The sequence below is a fragment of the Auxenochlorella protothecoides genome, assembly GCF_000733215.1.
Source record: "Auxenochlorella protothecoides strain 0710 unplaced genomic scaffold scaffold117, whole genome shotgun sequence".
Taxonomy (NCBI): domain Eukaryota; kingdom Viridiplantae; phylum Chlorophyta; class Trebouxiophyceae; order Chlorellales; family Chlorellaceae; genus Auxenochlorella; species Auxenochlorella protothecoides.
This window is the reverse complement of record NW_011934347.1, coordinates 34,804-50,439: the sequence shown is the minus strand read 5'-3', so window position 1 is coordinate 50,439 and position 15,636 is coordinate 34,804. Positions and strand designations below refer to the sequence as shown.

General features: G+C 67.6%; 8 protein-coding genes across 8 annotated transcripts in view; 4 read left to right on the top strand and 4 right to left on the bottom strand.

The window, feature by feature from the left end:
* Positions 1-460: 460 nt before the first annotated feature.
* Positions 461-1,066, bottom strand: F751_0861 (hypothetical protein; the record flags this gene model as incomplete). Its single annotated transcript, XM_011402283.1, has 3 exons — positions 461-594; positions 746-818; positions 908-1,066. 3 exons carry the CDS (start codon positions 1,064-1,066, stop codon positions 461-463), a joined length of 366 nt encoding a protein of 121 aa, XP_011400585.1.
* A 558-nt stretch (positions 1,067-1,624) lies between these two features.
* On the bottom strand, positions 1,625-3,977 carry F751_0860 (Poly(rC)-binding protein 3; the record flags this gene model as incomplete). Its single annotated transcript, XM_011402282.1, has 6 exons — positions 1,625-1,837; positions 2,385-2,735; positions 2,928-3,171; positions 3,397-3,506; positions 3,682-3,771; positions 3,864-3,977. The coding sequence occupies 6 exons, from the start codon at positions 3,975-3,977 to the stop codon at positions 1,625-1,627; spliced, it is 1,122 nt and encodes a 373-aa protein (XP_011400584.1).
* A 722-nt stretch (positions 3,978-4,699) lies between these two features.
* On the top strand, positions 4,700-6,198 carry F751_0859 (hypothetical protein; the record flags this gene model as incomplete). Its single annotated transcript, XM_011402281.1, has 5 exons — positions 4,700-4,823; positions 4,938-5,119; positions 5,383-5,618; positions 5,814-5,877; positions 6,076-6,198. The coding sequence occupies 5 exons, from the start codon at positions 4,700-4,702 to the stop codon at positions 6,196-6,198; spliced, it is 729 nt and encodes a 242-aa protein (XP_011400583.1).
* A 464-nt stretch (positions 6,199-6,662) lies between these two features.
* On the bottom strand, positions 6,663-8,235 carry F751_0857 (Transcription factor BIM2; the record flags this gene model as incomplete). The annotated part of the gene is made up of 3 exons (XM_011402279.1): positions 6,663-6,737; positions 7,255-7,455; positions 7,663-8,235. 3 exons carry the CDS (start codon positions 8,233-8,235, stop codon positions 6,663-6,665), a joined length of 849 nt encoding a protein of 282 aa, XP_011400581.1.
* Positions 7,676-7,834, top strand: F751_0858 (hypothetical protein; the record flags this gene model as incomplete). The annotated part of the gene is made up of 1 exon (XM_011402280.1): positions 7,676-7,834. One exon carries the CDS (start codon positions 7,676-7,678, stop codon positions 7,832-7,834), a length of 159 nt encoding a protein of 52 aa, XP_011400582.1.
* A 317-nt stretch (positions 8,236-8,552) lies between the features above and the next one.
* On the top strand, positions 8,553-10,277 carry F751_0856 (putative leucine carboxyl methyltransferase 1; the record flags this gene model as incomplete). The annotated part of the gene is made up of 5 exons (XM_011402278.1): positions 8,553-8,802; positions 8,957-9,129; positions 9,262-9,579; positions 9,826-9,986; positions 10,115-10,277. 5 exons carry the CDS (start codon positions 8,553-8,555, stop codon positions 10,275-10,277), a joined length of 1,065 nt encoding a protein of 354 aa, XP_011400580.1.
* Positions 10,278-10,459: 182 nt separating this feature from the next.
* On the bottom strand, positions 10,460-10,996 carry F751_0855 (PsbP domain-containing protein 2, chloroplastic; the record flags this gene model as incomplete). The annotated part of the gene is made up of 2 exons (XM_011402277.1): positions 10,460-10,737; positions 10,876-10,996. 2 exons carry the CDS (start codon positions 10,994-10,996, stop codon positions 10,460-10,462), a joined length of 399 nt encoding a protein of 132 aa, XP_011400579.1.
* Positions 10,997-11,914: 918 nt separating this feature from the next.
* F751_0854 (26S proteasome non-ATPase regulatory subunit 1) overlaps positions 11,915-15,636 on the top strand; it is a gene marked incomplete at both ends in the record, with an annotated part of 12,230 nt that continues 8,508 nt past the window's right edge. The window contains 10 exons of the mRNA XM_011402276.1: positions 11,915-12,142; positions 12,329-12,736; positions 13,044-13,109; positions 13,173-13,420; positions 13,752-14,088; positions 14,221-14,326; positions 14,486-14,634; positions 14,945-15,101; positions 15,252-15,372; positions 15,531-15,630. Of these exons, the coding sequence (XP_011400578.1) occupies positions 11,915-12,142; positions 12,329-12,736; positions 13,044-13,109; positions 13,173-13,420; positions 13,752-14,088; positions 14,221-14,326; positions 14,486-14,634; positions 14,945-15,101; positions 15,252-15,372; positions 15,531-15,630 (1,920 nt within the window). The remainder of the gene's footprint in view (positions 12,143-12,328; positions 12,737-13,043; positions 13,110-13,172; positions 13,421-13,751; positions 14,089-14,220; positions 14,327-14,485; positions 14,635-14,944; positions 15,102-15,251; positions 15,373-15,530; positions 15,631-15,636) is intronic.

The following is a 15,636-nucleotide window of genomic DNA, read 5'->3' as shown; positions in this document are numbered from 1 at the left end:
GGCCCAGAGAGCACCCACCGATGGCCTGAGCCGGGATGAGCCTGCTGGTGAGGCTCCTCTGGAGCACCAGCGCCTGCACCGCCAACACATCTGTGCCCCTGCCAGGAGTAAAGGGGTGCAGAGGGTGAGCTGCAGGCTGGGTCTATCACTGATTTAGATATGCGCAGATGAGTCCTCCATGCAGGATGCTGCGGCTAGTGCGCTGAGGGCAGGATGATTTGCCCCAGAGTACATGGCCTCCGGCGCTGCAGCCTCATCGCTGTATGCCCACCAACCCACGCATGCAACCCTTTTCACGCCGCCCCACGCTGCACACTGGTCAATGAGTCGGGAGAGGGTGCCTCTGCCCAGCAAGCTCTCGCTCGTTGAGTGTGTGTACCTGCGGGACGAGCAATGCCTTGTGGGGTCCAGAGTTCCTGGGCATGCTCTACACACTTCTATTCCCCTGCCTCCACCCATCTCACAGGAAGATGTGCAGGGCGACCGTGTGCGAAACGAGGAAGGGCGGCATGATGGCGTCCCTCCACCGCCGCCACACCCCCGGCCAGACTGAGGGCAGCAGCAGGGTAGCTCCCAGCACAGCAAAGTTGCAGACTGGAAGGATGTTCAAGAAGAGGGGTGGATGCAGGAGGGTCTGGGTCGGGCTGCCCATGCACCTTGTCAGCCAGCAGCAAAAATTGCAGGGAGGTGGAGCAACAGGCCCCACCTCCCCAACTCCAGGCTCCATGGGTCCCATTGGACTCACTCATCAACATCGTCATCCAGTCCATTTCATGAGCCTCCTTCAGCGTCTTGTAGGTTGCCACGGCGTGATAAGCCTGAGAGTGTCCCGCATGAGGATGCTGTCACGCCGCCGACACGGCCTCTGGACTCTCTGCGCTGCCTTCCCCACTCCCACTCGCCGCACCATCATGAGTCGCGTCATCGCCACATCGTTGCCGAGCTGGATGGTGCCGATGTACTGCCGGTATGCCTGCTCCAGGCGGGCGTTGGTGAAGTGCTGCGAGACCGGGAGCTGGAGTTGCGTGGGGCGCGTAACGCCCGGGATCTGGTCTGGTTCACGCATCCTTCCTGGCAGGGGCAACATAGAGGCAGCATGAGAGGTATGAGTGCATGCTTGTTGCGCGCTGTGACGTCCAGGGGTGGATTTTGGGCCTCGTCGCATGGAGGCCTTAGTGTAGAACCCCGGCCTTCATGGCATTGATTGGATGGCATTGATTGAGGGGACAGGCAGCCGCACTGGGAAGAAGCCTCTGCCTGTTTGCCAACTGGTACATGGCACGACACCCTGGTCGCTCGAGCTTTACAATGCATGCATGGTGGGGGGGAGGGGAAATGCAGTCAACTGGGAGCTGGCGGGTGGTGTGCTCGAGTAGGGGGGGGGGGGGCAGTGCGTTTTGTTCAGAAGGGCACTCGGGGCTCAGTCGGGTGTGCGGCAGGGGTCACCGCACCCCTCCACTGGCCGGTGCGGAGGTGCCGTCCGCTTCGTGGGTCCAATCGCAGCAGCAGGTCATTGTGGGTGCGGATCAGGCTCCACCCAGCCCCTCGAGTCGCAAGGAGGCGGGTCGGGGCGGTGCCTCACCCGCACGTGTGGCGCTGAGGTGGCGGGCCATCAGCCACCCAGTCAGACGGGCTGGGCCTCGCTGCACCCCCCCACTGCCAGGAAGGCGTTGACCATGTTGCGGGCCGCCAGCACCGCCTCCACCGGCCCCGACACCTCCAGCGCGCGGGTGGCCCCCGGCTCGCCCTCCGTCGCCGGGGACAGGTGCACGCGCGCCCCCGACACGGAGCGCACCTGGCTGATGTTGGCGCCGCCCTTGCCCATCAAGGCCCCCACCTGCGAAGGTGGGTTTGGGAGGGGGAGAGGTGCGCGTGAGTGGGGTTGCGGCTTCCGCGCAGCTCCCATCAGGGCTGAATAAGGGGCCTGGAAGTCACAACTGCCCGGGCGCCCGACGCGGAAGAAGGTGGGTGCAAACCCATCATGCCGATTCCTTGCCTCCACGCCGCCTTGCAGGGGAGAGTGCGGCAGCCCCCACCGCATGCGGCCCCACACGGGGGCCAGCGCCGCATGCACCCCCGCCGATGCCAGGCCCCAGATCACCCCGCCTCCCCTCCCCCCCCCCAAAAACCTGGGCAGGGTCCAGGTTGAAGGTCAGGCCGTGCTTCTCCTCTGCCTCGGCGCCGGCGGCGCCGCCGCGGCCGGCGGGCGCGGCCGGCCCGCGCGAACGCGCCGCGTGGACGCGCGCCAGCGTGGCGACGCCGCGCAGCGCGGCCACCACCGCGGCCACGCCGCCCTCCAGTGTGACCAGCACGGTGGCGTCGCCCGCTTCGTCGCTGGCCTCGCCGGCGGCGGCGCCGGCGCGGTCCGTGCCCTCGCGCTCGACGTGCACGGCGGCCCCCGTCTCGGCGCGCAGGGCGGACACCGTGGCGCCCTTGCGCCCCAGCAGGCTCCCCGCGGCGGCGGCGGGCAGGCGCAGCACCGCCTCGTGCCGCCCGCCCGCCTCCTCCCCGCTCACCGCCAGGAAGGCGCGGGCGAGGGCCTCCTGCGCCGCGCAGTGGGGCGCGGCCGCGTCCTCCACGCTGGTGGCCAGCACCACCGCCGGCGCGTCGCGCGACGCGCCGTCCACCACGCGCACTGTGGCCCCCGTCTCGCGGCGCACGCGCTCGATGTGCTCGCCGCCACGGCCCACCAGCCCGCCCACCGCCTCGGCGGGGACCAGCAGGCGCAGCGCGGTCTCCAGCGCGCCGCCCGGGGCGCCCGCCTCGGTCAGGCCGCGCGAGAAGGACTCGTGGGCATGGCCCAGGCGGCCCACCAGCTGCGCGTCCACGGCGGCGGCCACGCCGGTCCTGGCCGGCGCGGCGGCGCCCACCGCCGCCAGCTCGCGCGCGATGCGTGCCAGCGCGGCTGCCGCGCCGAGGCCACGCACCGTGACCAGCTCGTCGCTGACACGCGCGGCGGGGGGCAGCTCGCCACGCGGCAGGATCTTGATGTCCGCGCCGGAGTCGCGGCGGATGGCGGCGATGGTCGCGCCGCCCTTGCCCAGCAGCTGCCCGATGTGGGCGCCGGGGACCAGCAGGCGGAGGGGGGAGTCGCTGGGCTTGTCCCCGGCGGTGATGGCCGCCGCCGCGGCGGTCAGGCCTGCCACCAGCGTCGCGGCGGCCTCCTCGCCCCTGCGACGCGCGGAGGGGTGGAGGGTGGTGGGTGGGTGAAGGGGGGGGGGCCCGGGATGGAGGTGAGGCTGCCGAGAACGACAGCCAGGCGCACAAGGCATGCTCATGGCAGGCATGGGCGGCACGGCCCGCGCCCCGTGCTCGCCCTGCCCCGAGCAGAGCTCCCCCCATCCTGCGCAGGTGTGTTGCTCCTTCCTCAAGCCATGGGTCCCTTTCCATACGCACTCGGCGGCGGTGGTGATGGTGACCACGCGCGACTCGCTCCCGGGGACCAGCGCCTCCACGCCCATGATGGTCCCCGACTCGCGGGCGAGCTGCTTGATGGCCTCCCCTCCCTGCCGAATCGTGTGCGCGGGGGGTGGAGGTCTGGTGTGAAGCCCAGGGAGGATCAAGCTCAGGGGTCGGTCCCAGTCCCACCTCCCAAGCCCCACCCTCCCCCCTCGCAAGCCCAAGGGTTCCATGAGTGTGCAGGCCCGCTCGCCAGCGACCCAACTGCTCACCCCCCCTCACCTTGCCGATGAAGGCGCCCACACGGTTCAGGTCGATGACCACGCGGATCTGGGGCCGGGACACGGCATGCTCAGCGGACAGCTTCAGTTTCTGGGGCACGGGAGTGAGGTGGCGGGTGAGATCCCTCATACCCCAGCGCAGGCAGGGCGGTGATCACGCTGCGACACCTTCCTTCTGCACACCTGGACGCCATTCGTGACTCGAGAGCTGTCCACGATGCCGTCCTGGCTGTTGAAAGACGGGCTCAGGCTCGCGGTGTCGTCGGAAACTTCCCCGTCCGATGCCGGGTCCTGCATCGAGGATCATGTGCAACGCTTCTTGGTACAACCACAATTACAGCTTGGGTAATGATGATATGCCCTCCCTCGCGGAGCCTTTGAGACTGCACACCGCACACACGGGGGGTGCCTAGGAGGGAGATCCTCAACCCCGCGCAGAGGCTTACTTCACTCACCTTGCGTGGGGATGCCATCCTTACCACGGCGTGATGATAACACACCGGCAAGCACGTGTCCTTTGGGTTGCAAAGGCGATTACGGAGCAAGAGCGGTGCAACCTCCCGAACTGTACGAGAGGGCTTCTCAGGGGTGGAATGGAGCGGGGCGGTGTCAAGTAAACAATAAATATGATACACTCAGGGACTTGCCCGTACCACCTTGTCATGTCACTCCCATAGTGGGAACCAGCCCCTTGTGTACGAGAATCGTTGTGCCCCGTCACGGGCTGGCCCTCACCCCCGCGATTCGCGGTCACTCCAAATTTCGCGGGGGCAGCATCGCATGGAGGGTCAGTGTCCATCTTCCCTCATAAATCGATCCATTACATGTGAATGAATATGCAAGCGACGGTCCTGCCTGCCTGGAGTGGACGGGCAGGCTGCGGCCCAAGCCACACCCACTGTTTCCGACAAGGCGTGCACCCCCCACGCGTCCAGCCGCACCGACGGGACGCACACATCCGACTGCTTGCATTGTCCAAGGAAGAGGAGGACGAGGGGTGGATTGAGCTGGACCCGGAGATGCCGTGGTTGCAGGGGGAGGACGGGCCACTGGAGCGCCGGGTCTCCACGACATTCGAGGAGGGTCTCCTGTCCGATGTGGTGGATGAGGAAGCCATGCGGTACTGGTTCAGCGAGCCGCAAGGTGGGCTGCAGGGCGGTGTACGGCTTCCTGGCGCGCGGGATTGCTGCTGCCCAGGCTCATCGCCCTGAGACCATGTTCATTGTGCCCGACCATCCCTCCCCTCCCACACTCCAGACGGCTGGCCCACGGAGAAGCGGCGCGTGAAGCTGTTGAAGCAGGCACGCGAGGCCGAGCAGCGGGTGAGCGATAGCGCATGGCACGAGGATGCGCAGGGACGAACTCCCCTTCCCGGGGTGGTGGAGGGGCTCGCCGTCTCGGGCACCGTCACCTCGCAGATGAGGTACCTGGGCGTGCTGGTGAGTTGGGATCCTAGTGCCATGCATGGGCAGGATGAGGGCTGTTGTATTGCATGGGCAGTGAGGGATCTTTATGTCCAGATGGTCACCCCCGGTGTGGTGCTGTGCAGCATGTGCTGGTTTGGTGGGTCAGGGTCATCTCATTCATCCACGCCGCACGAACAGGGTCTTAGGGCGGTGCTAGAGTGTTGCTGCAACCTCCAAGCCGGGCCTCACCCACCACTCAACCCCATCCCTCGCTCGGCCCCCCCCCCCCCCCCCAGGTGGACTTTGGCGCAGAGTACGACGGCCTCATTCCCCTGAACGACGAGGCGACCTGGGACGCCCTGGGCAACCGCCTGCGGGTGGGGTCGTGTGTGGAGGCTCGGGTGCAGCGCGTGAGGGACGCGCGCCTCTTCCGCTACCCCGTCCAGCTGGCGCCCGTGGACCCCGCCCTCCAGGCCCTCCTGCCGCGGCCCGAGAGTCACATGGCCCCCATGGACCTGCGAGACGTGCGCATGTGAGCAGGGCTGATGTGTGTGTGTGTGTGTGTTGGGAAGGGGCAAAGGGGGGGGGAAAGGTGCTCGTGGTGCAGGGAGGGACGCAGATGGTTGGGCGCATGCAAGCTGAGCTGTGGATGCAAGGGACACCAAAGGCCTCTGGTACAGGCGACTCCGGCACCTATCGCCAACATGCCCCGCTTCCCCTTCCCCAGGGACCTGGAAACCCTGGCACGCGTCAGTGGCAGGCCGTATGAGGCGGAGAACTACACCTTCCCCGTGAGCATGGCAGGGGGGGCGCAACCAAATGCTGCCTCACGGCAAGCGGCCTGCCTACAGCACTGCCTGAGCCAGGCTTGTATTTTTCGCGCTTGGGATTTGAGTATCTAAGCCTCGACAGAATGCTTGTGGACTACCCTGTGGAGCAGCGTTGCGGGCCTCCTGACGCACGTCCTCCTCTCCCTTCCCTCCACACAGACTCAGTCGCAGCTGGACGAGGAGGAGGATGGGCCCGATCTGGGCGAGGAGGAGGAGGTGGAGGTCCTGACCGGGGAGGAGGAGGACGAGCTGGACTCCATCGCCGCCGCCCTGTCCAGCTGATGACGATGGAGTCTGGGGTACCGGCGGCTGGCCTGCCCCAGGATGGTGTACCGAGCGGCAGAAGAGGGATTGCCCCTGCGTCTGCGTCAGACTGGAAGCCAGTGTGACCCATCTGCTGCCTCTGTGCCGCAGTAAGGCCCTCCATACTCGCCGCCCACAAGTCCCTCGCCGTGCCTCTGTTGACCCAAGCTCTCAACCGAGTTCTTTCACTGCAACACCATGGGCACGTCGCCGCCCAGCGGCACGGGCAAGGAGGAAAGCGCGCATCGTCAGGGGAAGGGCATGCAGGGAGGGGGGAGATGGTGAACAGCCCACATGGGATGGCCTTGCAGCAGGGCGGCGCCCTCCGAGAAGGGGCGACGGGACGACAGCAGGCAGCCGCCTGGAGCTCAGCCAGACACGCGGTGTGTGCGCCGTGTCTTGCCCCCTCGCAGCCCCTGGGTCAAGGAGCGAAGACACGATCGTCACAGGGGCGCCTGAGCGCCGACCTCTTGAGCTTGCTTGGCCCGTTCTTCCTCCTCATTGCTCCCCGCGAGACCCTCGAGTGGGGGAGGTGGGTACGCCTGTGCAGGGAGAGGGGTCCTGGATATCCCTGACGTGCTGGAGAGGGTGTTTTCAGACAGGGTCCGCTTGTGATGAGGCCGCGGGAGGGTGGGGCAAACCACCGCACATTCCTCCTCAACAGGGTTTGTGCACTGGCCGGCGGCCCCTGGCACCCAGCAAGCATCATTGACTCGGCGAGGACGGCATCCCATGCAACCCCTCCATCACCGCCATGTGCTGATATCCACCTCGCCGCCCATGCTCGGACCCACCCTCAAAACCTCCTCCCCTCACCTCATGCTTGCCCGGGTGGTACATGGCTGCCATGAGGCGGGCGTGCTCTGCCGCCAGGGTGGCCGACACGCTGATCCCCGCCACGCTGGAGGTGGGGGCCGGGCCCGGTCCCCCCGTGGACGTGCTAGGTCCGCGCCCCCCTGGCGCCGTCCACTGCGCGGCCGCGGCCGCGGAGGCGGGCCCGTCCAGGGCCGAGCCGGGGCGCGACAGGCCCTGCACCGAGGCCGCCGCCTGCTGCGCCTGCGCGTGTGCGGCGAAAGCGGCATGCGCGGCCTGCGCCTGCGCCAGCTGCGCCGCCGGTTGGCCAGCCTGGGCCCCGAACATGGCCCCGGGGTCCTGCTCCATGTGCCCCATGCCGCGCTGCTGCTGCTGCGCGGCAGCGGCCTGCATGCCCGGGGGCCAGGCGTGCGGCTGCTGCGCCTGCAGCATGGGCGGCAGCGTTGGTGCGGGTCCGGGCTGGAGTCCGGGCTTGTGCCCAGCGCCGGGTGCGGGACCGCCATCGGTGGGGCCCCCCTGCCCCTGGCCCTGGCTGTCGCCGCGCGCCTGGATCTGCCCCCCCCCACCGCCGGGCAGGCCCCCCCCGCCGCCGGGAAGGCCCGTGCCGACCGGGGGCAGGCCCAGGCGTACCTCCAGCTCGGCCATGCGGCGCTGCATGGCGCGCACATACTTGAGCACGTCCTCCAGGAAGGTGGCGGTGTTGGCGCGCTCCGAGTGGGGGACCACCTCGCGCAGCGCCTCCAGGCGGTCATTTATGCGCGAGCGGCGCCGCGCCTCTGCCTGCTGGTGGCGCGAGGCGTAGGAGGAGGAGGAGGGGGAGGGGCCGGCGCGGGTGCGTTGCTTCTTGCCGCCCCCGCCGTCGCCGCCGCTGGTGGGGGAGGGGGGGGCGTTGCCTGGGGCCGGGCCCGGGCCGGAGGGTGGCCCGGAGTCGGGGTAGCCGGCCAGGTGGGCCAGGCCGGGCTGGCCCAGCAGCTGGTTGAAGAGGTGCATGGAGCTGGGGCCCAGCTGTTGGCCCGGGCCCGGCTCCGTTGGGAAGGGGGGCGGGTGGGGCAGCTGCCCGCCCACGGGCCCGAAGGCCGAGCTGCGGGCGGATGCGGCGAGCAGGGCCTGGAGCGTGGCGGGGTTCATGCCCCCCTGCCCGCTGTCGGGCTGTGCCTGACCGGGGTCGCCGGCCTCGCCCGGGTTGCGCGGGGGGTAGTCCATGGTTTCGGTGTGGAAGGGATGCAGGAGCAGCTCGCACGTGCTCCGTTCATATGTTTGGGCCAGCACGTGATGCACGGGAGCCACCCAGCCTCTGCGAGATCGGGCCCGAGGAAACCAGGGAACGCGAGTGATCTGGGCATAGCGCGCGGGGGGCCCGAACATCTACAACAATGAGCTAGGGGCCTCTCGACAAGCCAACGCCGCATTTCCAGAGCTCATTCTTTGGGAATGTGATAAGTCGCGTCATCGGAGTACCCCTTGCATATACCTGTGCTTGCCACAAACACTCATTTCCTCTCTAGGCCCCTTTGTGCACCATGAGCCTGGATTTGCCGACACACAGGCCACGCCCCAGTGGAGTCGCAAACACCAACGATGACGCCCAAGCTAGCAAGCTGTACGTCAAGATTCCTTGGAGCATATGGTGTGGCTGCAGAAGCTGTGTCAGAGACTATGCAAACCTCCCATCCCAATGCAGGTCATGCGTTCAGCTTGGGTACTTCCAAGACGAGTTTGTGCACCACTTCGTGAAGGCCCCCGTCCGACGCGCGCCCCTGATCAACAGAGGTGCCGCTCCTTGGGCTCGGTCGATTGTAGTTGGATGTTGTAGGGCGCGCCTGGGCTGTTGGACTTTACCTCATGGTGCACCTGATCGAGGACACCCACATGCCTACCTGCCAGCATGCTCACCAACTGAACCCCCAACCCCTCCAACTCACAGGCTACTATGCCAGGCAGGCATCCCTGCGCCAGCTTGTCACAAGGTTCCTCGCCTGCCTGCATCCGGGGCCTGTGCAGGTTGTGAGCCTGGGGGCCGGCTTCGACACGCTCTACTGGCAACTGGTGCAGGAGGGTGCGCCCATCTCGCGCTACATCGAGCTGGACATGCCGCAGGTCTGGAATTGTGGGGTGGGATGGTGGGTGGGTGGGTAACGTGGAGTGCCTCTGATGATCAGTGGGGATCGTGCCAGCAAACAAACACCCCCCGTGCAGCAGCCCCTCCATCGCACCCCCCATAACCATCAGGTCTGCATGGAGAAGGCGGGCGTCGTGGCGAGGACGCCCGCCCTGCTCCGCCTGGTGGGCGGCAGCCCCGCCGATGCGCCGGGCCACGACCCGGCGGCGGGGCGGTGGCTGGGCGGGGCATACCGCCTGGCCCCCGCCGACCTCCGCAGCGTGGGCCAGGTGGTGAGCGCGCTGGGCCTGGCGGGGCTCGACCCCGGCGCGCCCACCCTGGTCCTGGCGGAGTGCGTGCTGGTGTACCTGGAGCGGGAGGAAAGCGACGCCCTGCTCCGCCAGCTCAGCGCCATGCTCAGCACTGCCGCGATGCTGGTGTATGAGCAGGTGGGGTTTGTCGGGGAGGAGGCTGGCGGGGGAGGGCGGTGCGATTCGCTGTCGCAGCAGGAGGGCGCCGCGCTGGGGCGTGCCACGCGGGCCAGTACCACGCGGGATGCCTTGTTGGCTGCATCCCTCCAGTCTGGGCCTGGGTGCGGCGGCGCCTGCTCTTCACCTCCCCTTCACCCACAGGCATGCACACCGATGATACCACCGCGCCCCACCGCAGCCACCCCTACTCCTCACCCACACCAGGTCCGGCCCGACGATGCGTTTGGCAAGCAGATGCTGCTGAACCTGAGCCTGCGGGGGTGCCCGCTGCTGGGCATCTGCTGGGATGTGGACGAGCAGGCGGCTCGGCTGAGGCAGGCCGGGCGGGAGCGAGCCGAGGCAGCGCCCATGGACGCCATGTACAGGTGAGGGTTCCAGGGGATACCACTCCACCGCAATGTCGCTGGGCTGCAGGGAGACGGCGAGGCGCCTGTCTGGCACTCTGGAAACTGCAAGAAACCCACAGGCCTCGCCCGGTCATCTGCAAACGCAGGGGCCTGGAGCCGCGGGACCGCCGTCGCATCGAAACCCTGGAGATCTTCGATGAGTTTGAGGAGTGGGACCTCATCCAGGCCCACTACTGCATTGCCATGGGCGTGCAAGACAAGGCGGGGAGGCTGCAAGAGTTTGGCCTGCCTCGACCCGGCAAGACATGATCTGCTGTGCCGGAAGGTGCACGCCTCCCAGACAGGGGTCCAGCGGCGACGGCAGGCCAGAGCACACACACTCAGCGGGAGTCCCTCGATCCTGCTCCCCCACCTGAGGGACAGCTGCCCAGCCAAATCCCAATGCCTCCCCGGCAGGCTGCTCCAGGGGCAAGCTTGCTCGAACGCTGCCATCATGCGCCTCGATCCACATCAAAGGAGGCAATGGCACGCCGCAGTCGCTGCAGGTCGGCTTCCAGGGGAGCGCAGGTGGCGGTCTCCCCCTTCCCACACCCCACGCTGGCATTCAGGATGTGCAGCTTGCTGCCCGCCACCGTCACCGCAGCCAGCAGACGCTTCTTGCCGCGGGTGGAGTCCACCTCGTACTCGAACTCGTAGGTTGTGTTTGGAGGGGAACCCCGCACGCTGGAGGAAAGCATGGCGGTGCTCATCGTGCTCTCCTTTGCCCTCTCTGCGTAACATTCCATGGGAGGAGGGAGTGTAAGACCAGGAAGGAGGAGCATTATGATTGGGAGTTGGAAAGTTCTGAGCAGCAGCAAGCTCCCGTTGAGACAGCCCTGCAGCATGGGCCAGATTGTACCAACTTCACCTGCTGCCAAGATGCGTGTCTCCACGTCTCGTAAGCTGCCAAACTGCTCCAGGGACTGGATTCGGACGGGCAGGATGCTGACACCCAGGGTGTTTGAGGAAGCAGCAGCATCTTGGAACATGACATCGGCCCCAGGTTTGGACGTCTGAACACGTGCAGCAAGAGGAAGGGACTGGTATCGTGTTGATGCGGCAACAATGTGGGTTGCAAGAGGGCAACCACATCAGAATGTCCATGCCTAGAGTGAGATGGAACCCATGATGACCACCATCATATCGACCTGGTCTGACTGGCACATGGCAGTGTTTGGCCTGCGCAACCCCATGCACCAAGACTCATGTCACCTACCTGCTTCCATGTGACGGGAACAAGCATGCTGTACTGGCCGGGACTGGCGTATGGGACCAGATCGGGTGACACCTGCTGCCCAGCATCCGCTTGCATGGGGGCCGCACCCAGGGCCGTGATCAGGGCGATGTTCAGCAGCACGGCGCGCCGATGCTGGCATTCGATCAGGCGGTCCTGCTGTGGTCCTGAGACTGCTGCCAGGGAAGGGCATGGCCCGCAACGCACGGTCATGGAAGGTGCATGCTCAGGCCTTGTCCGGACAAAGGGACGCCAACGCTGGGTGGTTGTACAGGACCATGCGGCGAGCATGGCAGCAGAGGGGACCTCAATGCAACATGAATATTACCAATAGATGTACATGCAATGCTCTTGGCTGGCATATGTGTGTCCCTGAGAGCGGCCCCTGGCGCGGTGAGACCATCAGTACCAGGACTCATTGGAAGGTTAAGAAGAAAGGGAGAGCGAGAGCGACCCTCCCCCCGTTAGATCAATGCGAAATGGTGCACGACGAATGGAAACAAGGTGCCACGCGAATGCATCGTCATTGCGAGCAGAACCTCCCGACCTCAAAGAGTATAGAAAGTCAGTCCAGAGGGCTCGATCAGCATCGGCGGTTCCCACTGTTTCACCGATCACCGCACAGCTGAGTGCTGTCAACGGCACCCTGGCTTCCGTGGCGACGCTCGCCCCAATGGCCCAGGCTATCCCCGCCATCAACACGGCGGAGGGGGTGCTGGCTCTGCTGGCGGAGGACGATGATGCCCTGAAGGTGTACGCCCTGCAGCAGATCAACGCCAGCATCCACCAGTTTTGGCACCAGGCCTCGGGCTCCATCGCCACCATCGAGGCCCTGTTTGAGGACGAGGAATTTAGCCACCGGGAGCTCGCGGCCTTAGTCGCCTCCAAGGCACGGCGCCTTGTTGACTGTCCTTGTGTGTGGGGGGGGCCATGTGTCGCGTCCCCATGTTACTGTGGGGTGGCCATGCATGGCGTTCCTGGCTGCAATGGATTGCATGGAGATACACAAAGAGGAAGCACACCAAGGACACAGCGTCCTGGCCGCAGGACCGCCCCGATCCAGCCCCCACTACACCCCCTACCGCAGATCTTCTACTACCTGGGCGACCTGCAGGAGGCGCAGGCCTACGCGCTGGGCGCCGGCGCGCTCTTTGACGTCGACTCCCCCTCAGCCTTCGAGCGCACCATCCTGGACTCCTGCCTGGACGCGTACGTGGCGGCGCGCGCAGGTCTGGCCGGCGACGAGCCCGGCGATGCGCCCGCCTCGCTGGACCCGCGCCTCGCCGCGACCGTGCAGCGCGTGCTGGACCGATGCCTGGCCGACGGCCAGCACGAGCAGGCGGTGGGCATCGCGTTGGAGGCGCGGCGCCTGGACGTGCTGGCCGCTGCCGTGCTGGCGGCGGCCGACCCACCCACGCTGCTGGCGCACGCGCTGGACGCCGGGGCGCGCACGGTGGTGGAGCGCGGCTTCCGGCGCCGCGCGCTGGCCACGCTGGTGGGGCTGTATAAGCGGGCCGCGCCGGACGACGCGCCGGGGCTCGCCCCCGGCCTGGCCGCGCTGGAGGACGGGGAGGGCGTGGCCGCCCTGGCCCACGCCCTCCTGCGCCAGGGTGGCAAGCAGGTGAAGTATGAACGGGGGGGGGGGAGGTGCCGTTGCAGTTGTGTGTTTGGGAGCGCAAGGGTGACGCCGGCAGCAGAGCATCCATGGACAGGGCATGCATGAGCATCTGACGCTCCCTGCCCATAAATGCCGCTCCTTCCGTCCTCCCTTGCCAACTACCCCTCTTCAAAAACCATCGTAGGCGCTGCTGGCGTACCACATTGGCTTCGACCTGGTGGATGCCCAGCTGCACGAGTTCACGCGGGACGTGCATGCGCGCGTGCTGGCGCTGGCGCGCGCCAGCGCGCCGGCCGCCGGGGCGCCTGTCGAGGCGCGGGAGGGGGAGGGGGACGCGGCCGAAGAGGCGGGCCTGGAGACGCCGCTGCTGGGCGAGGACGGCAAGACTGACGCCGGCGGCGCCACCCCCGCCCCCGAGCTGGCCCCGGAGCTGGACGCTTTCCTGCGCATCCTGTCCGGGTCGGTGAGTGTGGAGCTGGAGCGCCAGTTCCTGGCGCGGGCGTGCCACGCGGACCTCCAGATCCTGAAGAACATCAAGGCGGGGGTGGAGGCCAGGAACAGGTGGGTGGCAGGTGGATGGACCGGGGGGGTGGAAGGGTGTCCTGGCGCGGCTAATGGAAGGGTTGCTGCCGGGTTGTTTGGGCTGGGAGATCGCAAAGAAAGAGGGGCGGCAGGGAATGGGCGACAGCGCAGAGCCCTGGTGCCCGGCGTGCTGTCCGCCTTGATGCCGGGAGCCAATCTGCCCTCTTGCCGGGCCTGGATCCCGCACCTGCTGGGCCTGGGTGCCGGCCCTCCGGGTGTTGTCGCCCAGGCCTCCATGCTTTCCCCCCTTTCCCCTGTCCCCTCACACCCCTCCCCTCCCCCTCCCCCTCCCCCCCCGCCTTCCACGCAGCGTGTGCCACTCGGCGACGGTGTGGGCCAATGCCATCATGCATGCCGGCACGGGCGTGGACGCCTTCCTGCGCACCAACCTGGAGTGGCTGGCCAAGGCCACCAACTGGGCCAAGTTTGGCGCCACGGCGGGCCTGGGCGTCATCCAGCGCGGCAGCGTGGCCGACGGGCGCTCGCGCTCGCTGCTCTCGCCCTACCTCCCCGCCGCGCCGGGCAGCTCCACGGGGTCGCCCTACTCCGAGGGCGGCGCGCTCTACGCGCTGGGCCTCATCCACGTCAACAGCGGCGCGGGGGCGGCGCAGCTGCTCACCGACTCCCTCCGCGCCACGCAGCACGAGGTGGGGCTGGGGGTCTGAGGGTGCCCGTAGCGCGCTGGAGGGGCCGGGGGCCTGCGAAGTTGCGGGGCGACACGAACGATGCGCGACACAGCTCTCGTACGCCCTCTCCCCTGCCCGGAACATGTGGAACAGGTCATCCAGCACGGCGCGTGCCTGGGCCTGGGCATCGCCTGCCTGGGCTCCGAGAACGCCGAGGCCTTTGAGGACGTGAAGAACGTGCTGTACACGGACAGCGCCGGTGGGTGAGGGGGGGGGGGCTTTGGGGGTAGTCTCGCCATGAGGCGCGTGCGACGCCCAGGCACGATCGCCGGTGGGCGAGGCGGGGGTCATGCTTGTCCCCCTCCCGGTCATGCTGCATGCCCGGGCCCCACCCTGCCACCCCCCCGCCTCGGTGCAGTGGCCGGCGAGGCGGCCGGGTATGCACTGGGCCTGCTGTGCGCCGGGTCCGGGCGGGAGGAGCGTAGCGACGAGATGCTGGCTTACGCCCACGACACCCAGCACGAGAAGATCGTGCGCGCCCTCGCCGTCGGCGTCGCCTTTGTGCACGTGAGTACTTGCCTGGGGGGGGTGGGAAAGGGGTGCTGCGAAGGGTGGTGAGCTCTGGGGAAGGTCGAGCAGCCTGCTGCCGAGGAGCACGCACGTGCCAGGCAGACGCCTGCGCCTGCCGACGGCCGATGGATGGCTGGCAACCCCGGCGAGCGGCTCCGCCCCTTTCTGCATGGCGCCTCCCACGACTTCGGGGTTTGCCACCCTTGCCGTCGTCAGGGGCTGTGTCGAGGCCTGGTGAGAGTTCCCCTCCAAACCTATCGACCCCGTAGACCCCCGCCACCCCCCAAAAAACACTTCATGCGCGCAGTACGGGCGGGAGGAGGCGGCCGACGGCGTCATCGACGCCATGCTCCAGGATCAGGACGCCATCATCCGCTACGGCGGCCAGTTTGCCATGGGCATGGCCTACCGCGGCACGCGCAACAACGCTGCCATCCAGAAGCTGCTGCACCACGCGGTCACCGGTGAGCGGCTGAGCTTGAGGGGTGGGGGAAGAGATGGGGATCCCGGGGGGGGTCTGTCGTCATGCGAGGACGGTCCTGCACGGTCCCCAGGCCTCAGCGTCGACCCCCCCACCCCAGCATCAATTTCCCTCCTTTCCACCCGTTCCCCAGACGTGTCGTACGACGTGCGGCGCGCGGCCGTCATGAACCTCGGCTTCGTCCTGCTGTCCGCGCCGGAGCAGTGCCCGCGCCTGGTGGCGCTGCTGGCGGCCAGCTACAACCCGCACGTCAGGTGAGCAGGTCGTGGGGTGGGGTGGTGGGGGCCAGGGCGCATGCCCACCAAATGCGCCAAGCCGCTCTGGGGTGATGCTTTCGGAGGGGCGCTGAGATGGCTAGGTGTGGATGTCCATCCCTTCTCACATGGTCACTCCCCTTCCGCTGCCCGTCCAGGTACGGCTCGGCCATGGCGGTGGGCATCGCCTGCGCGGGCACGGGGTCGAAGGAGGCGGTGGCCCTGCTGGAGCCCATGCTCACCGACCCCACCGACTTTGTCCAG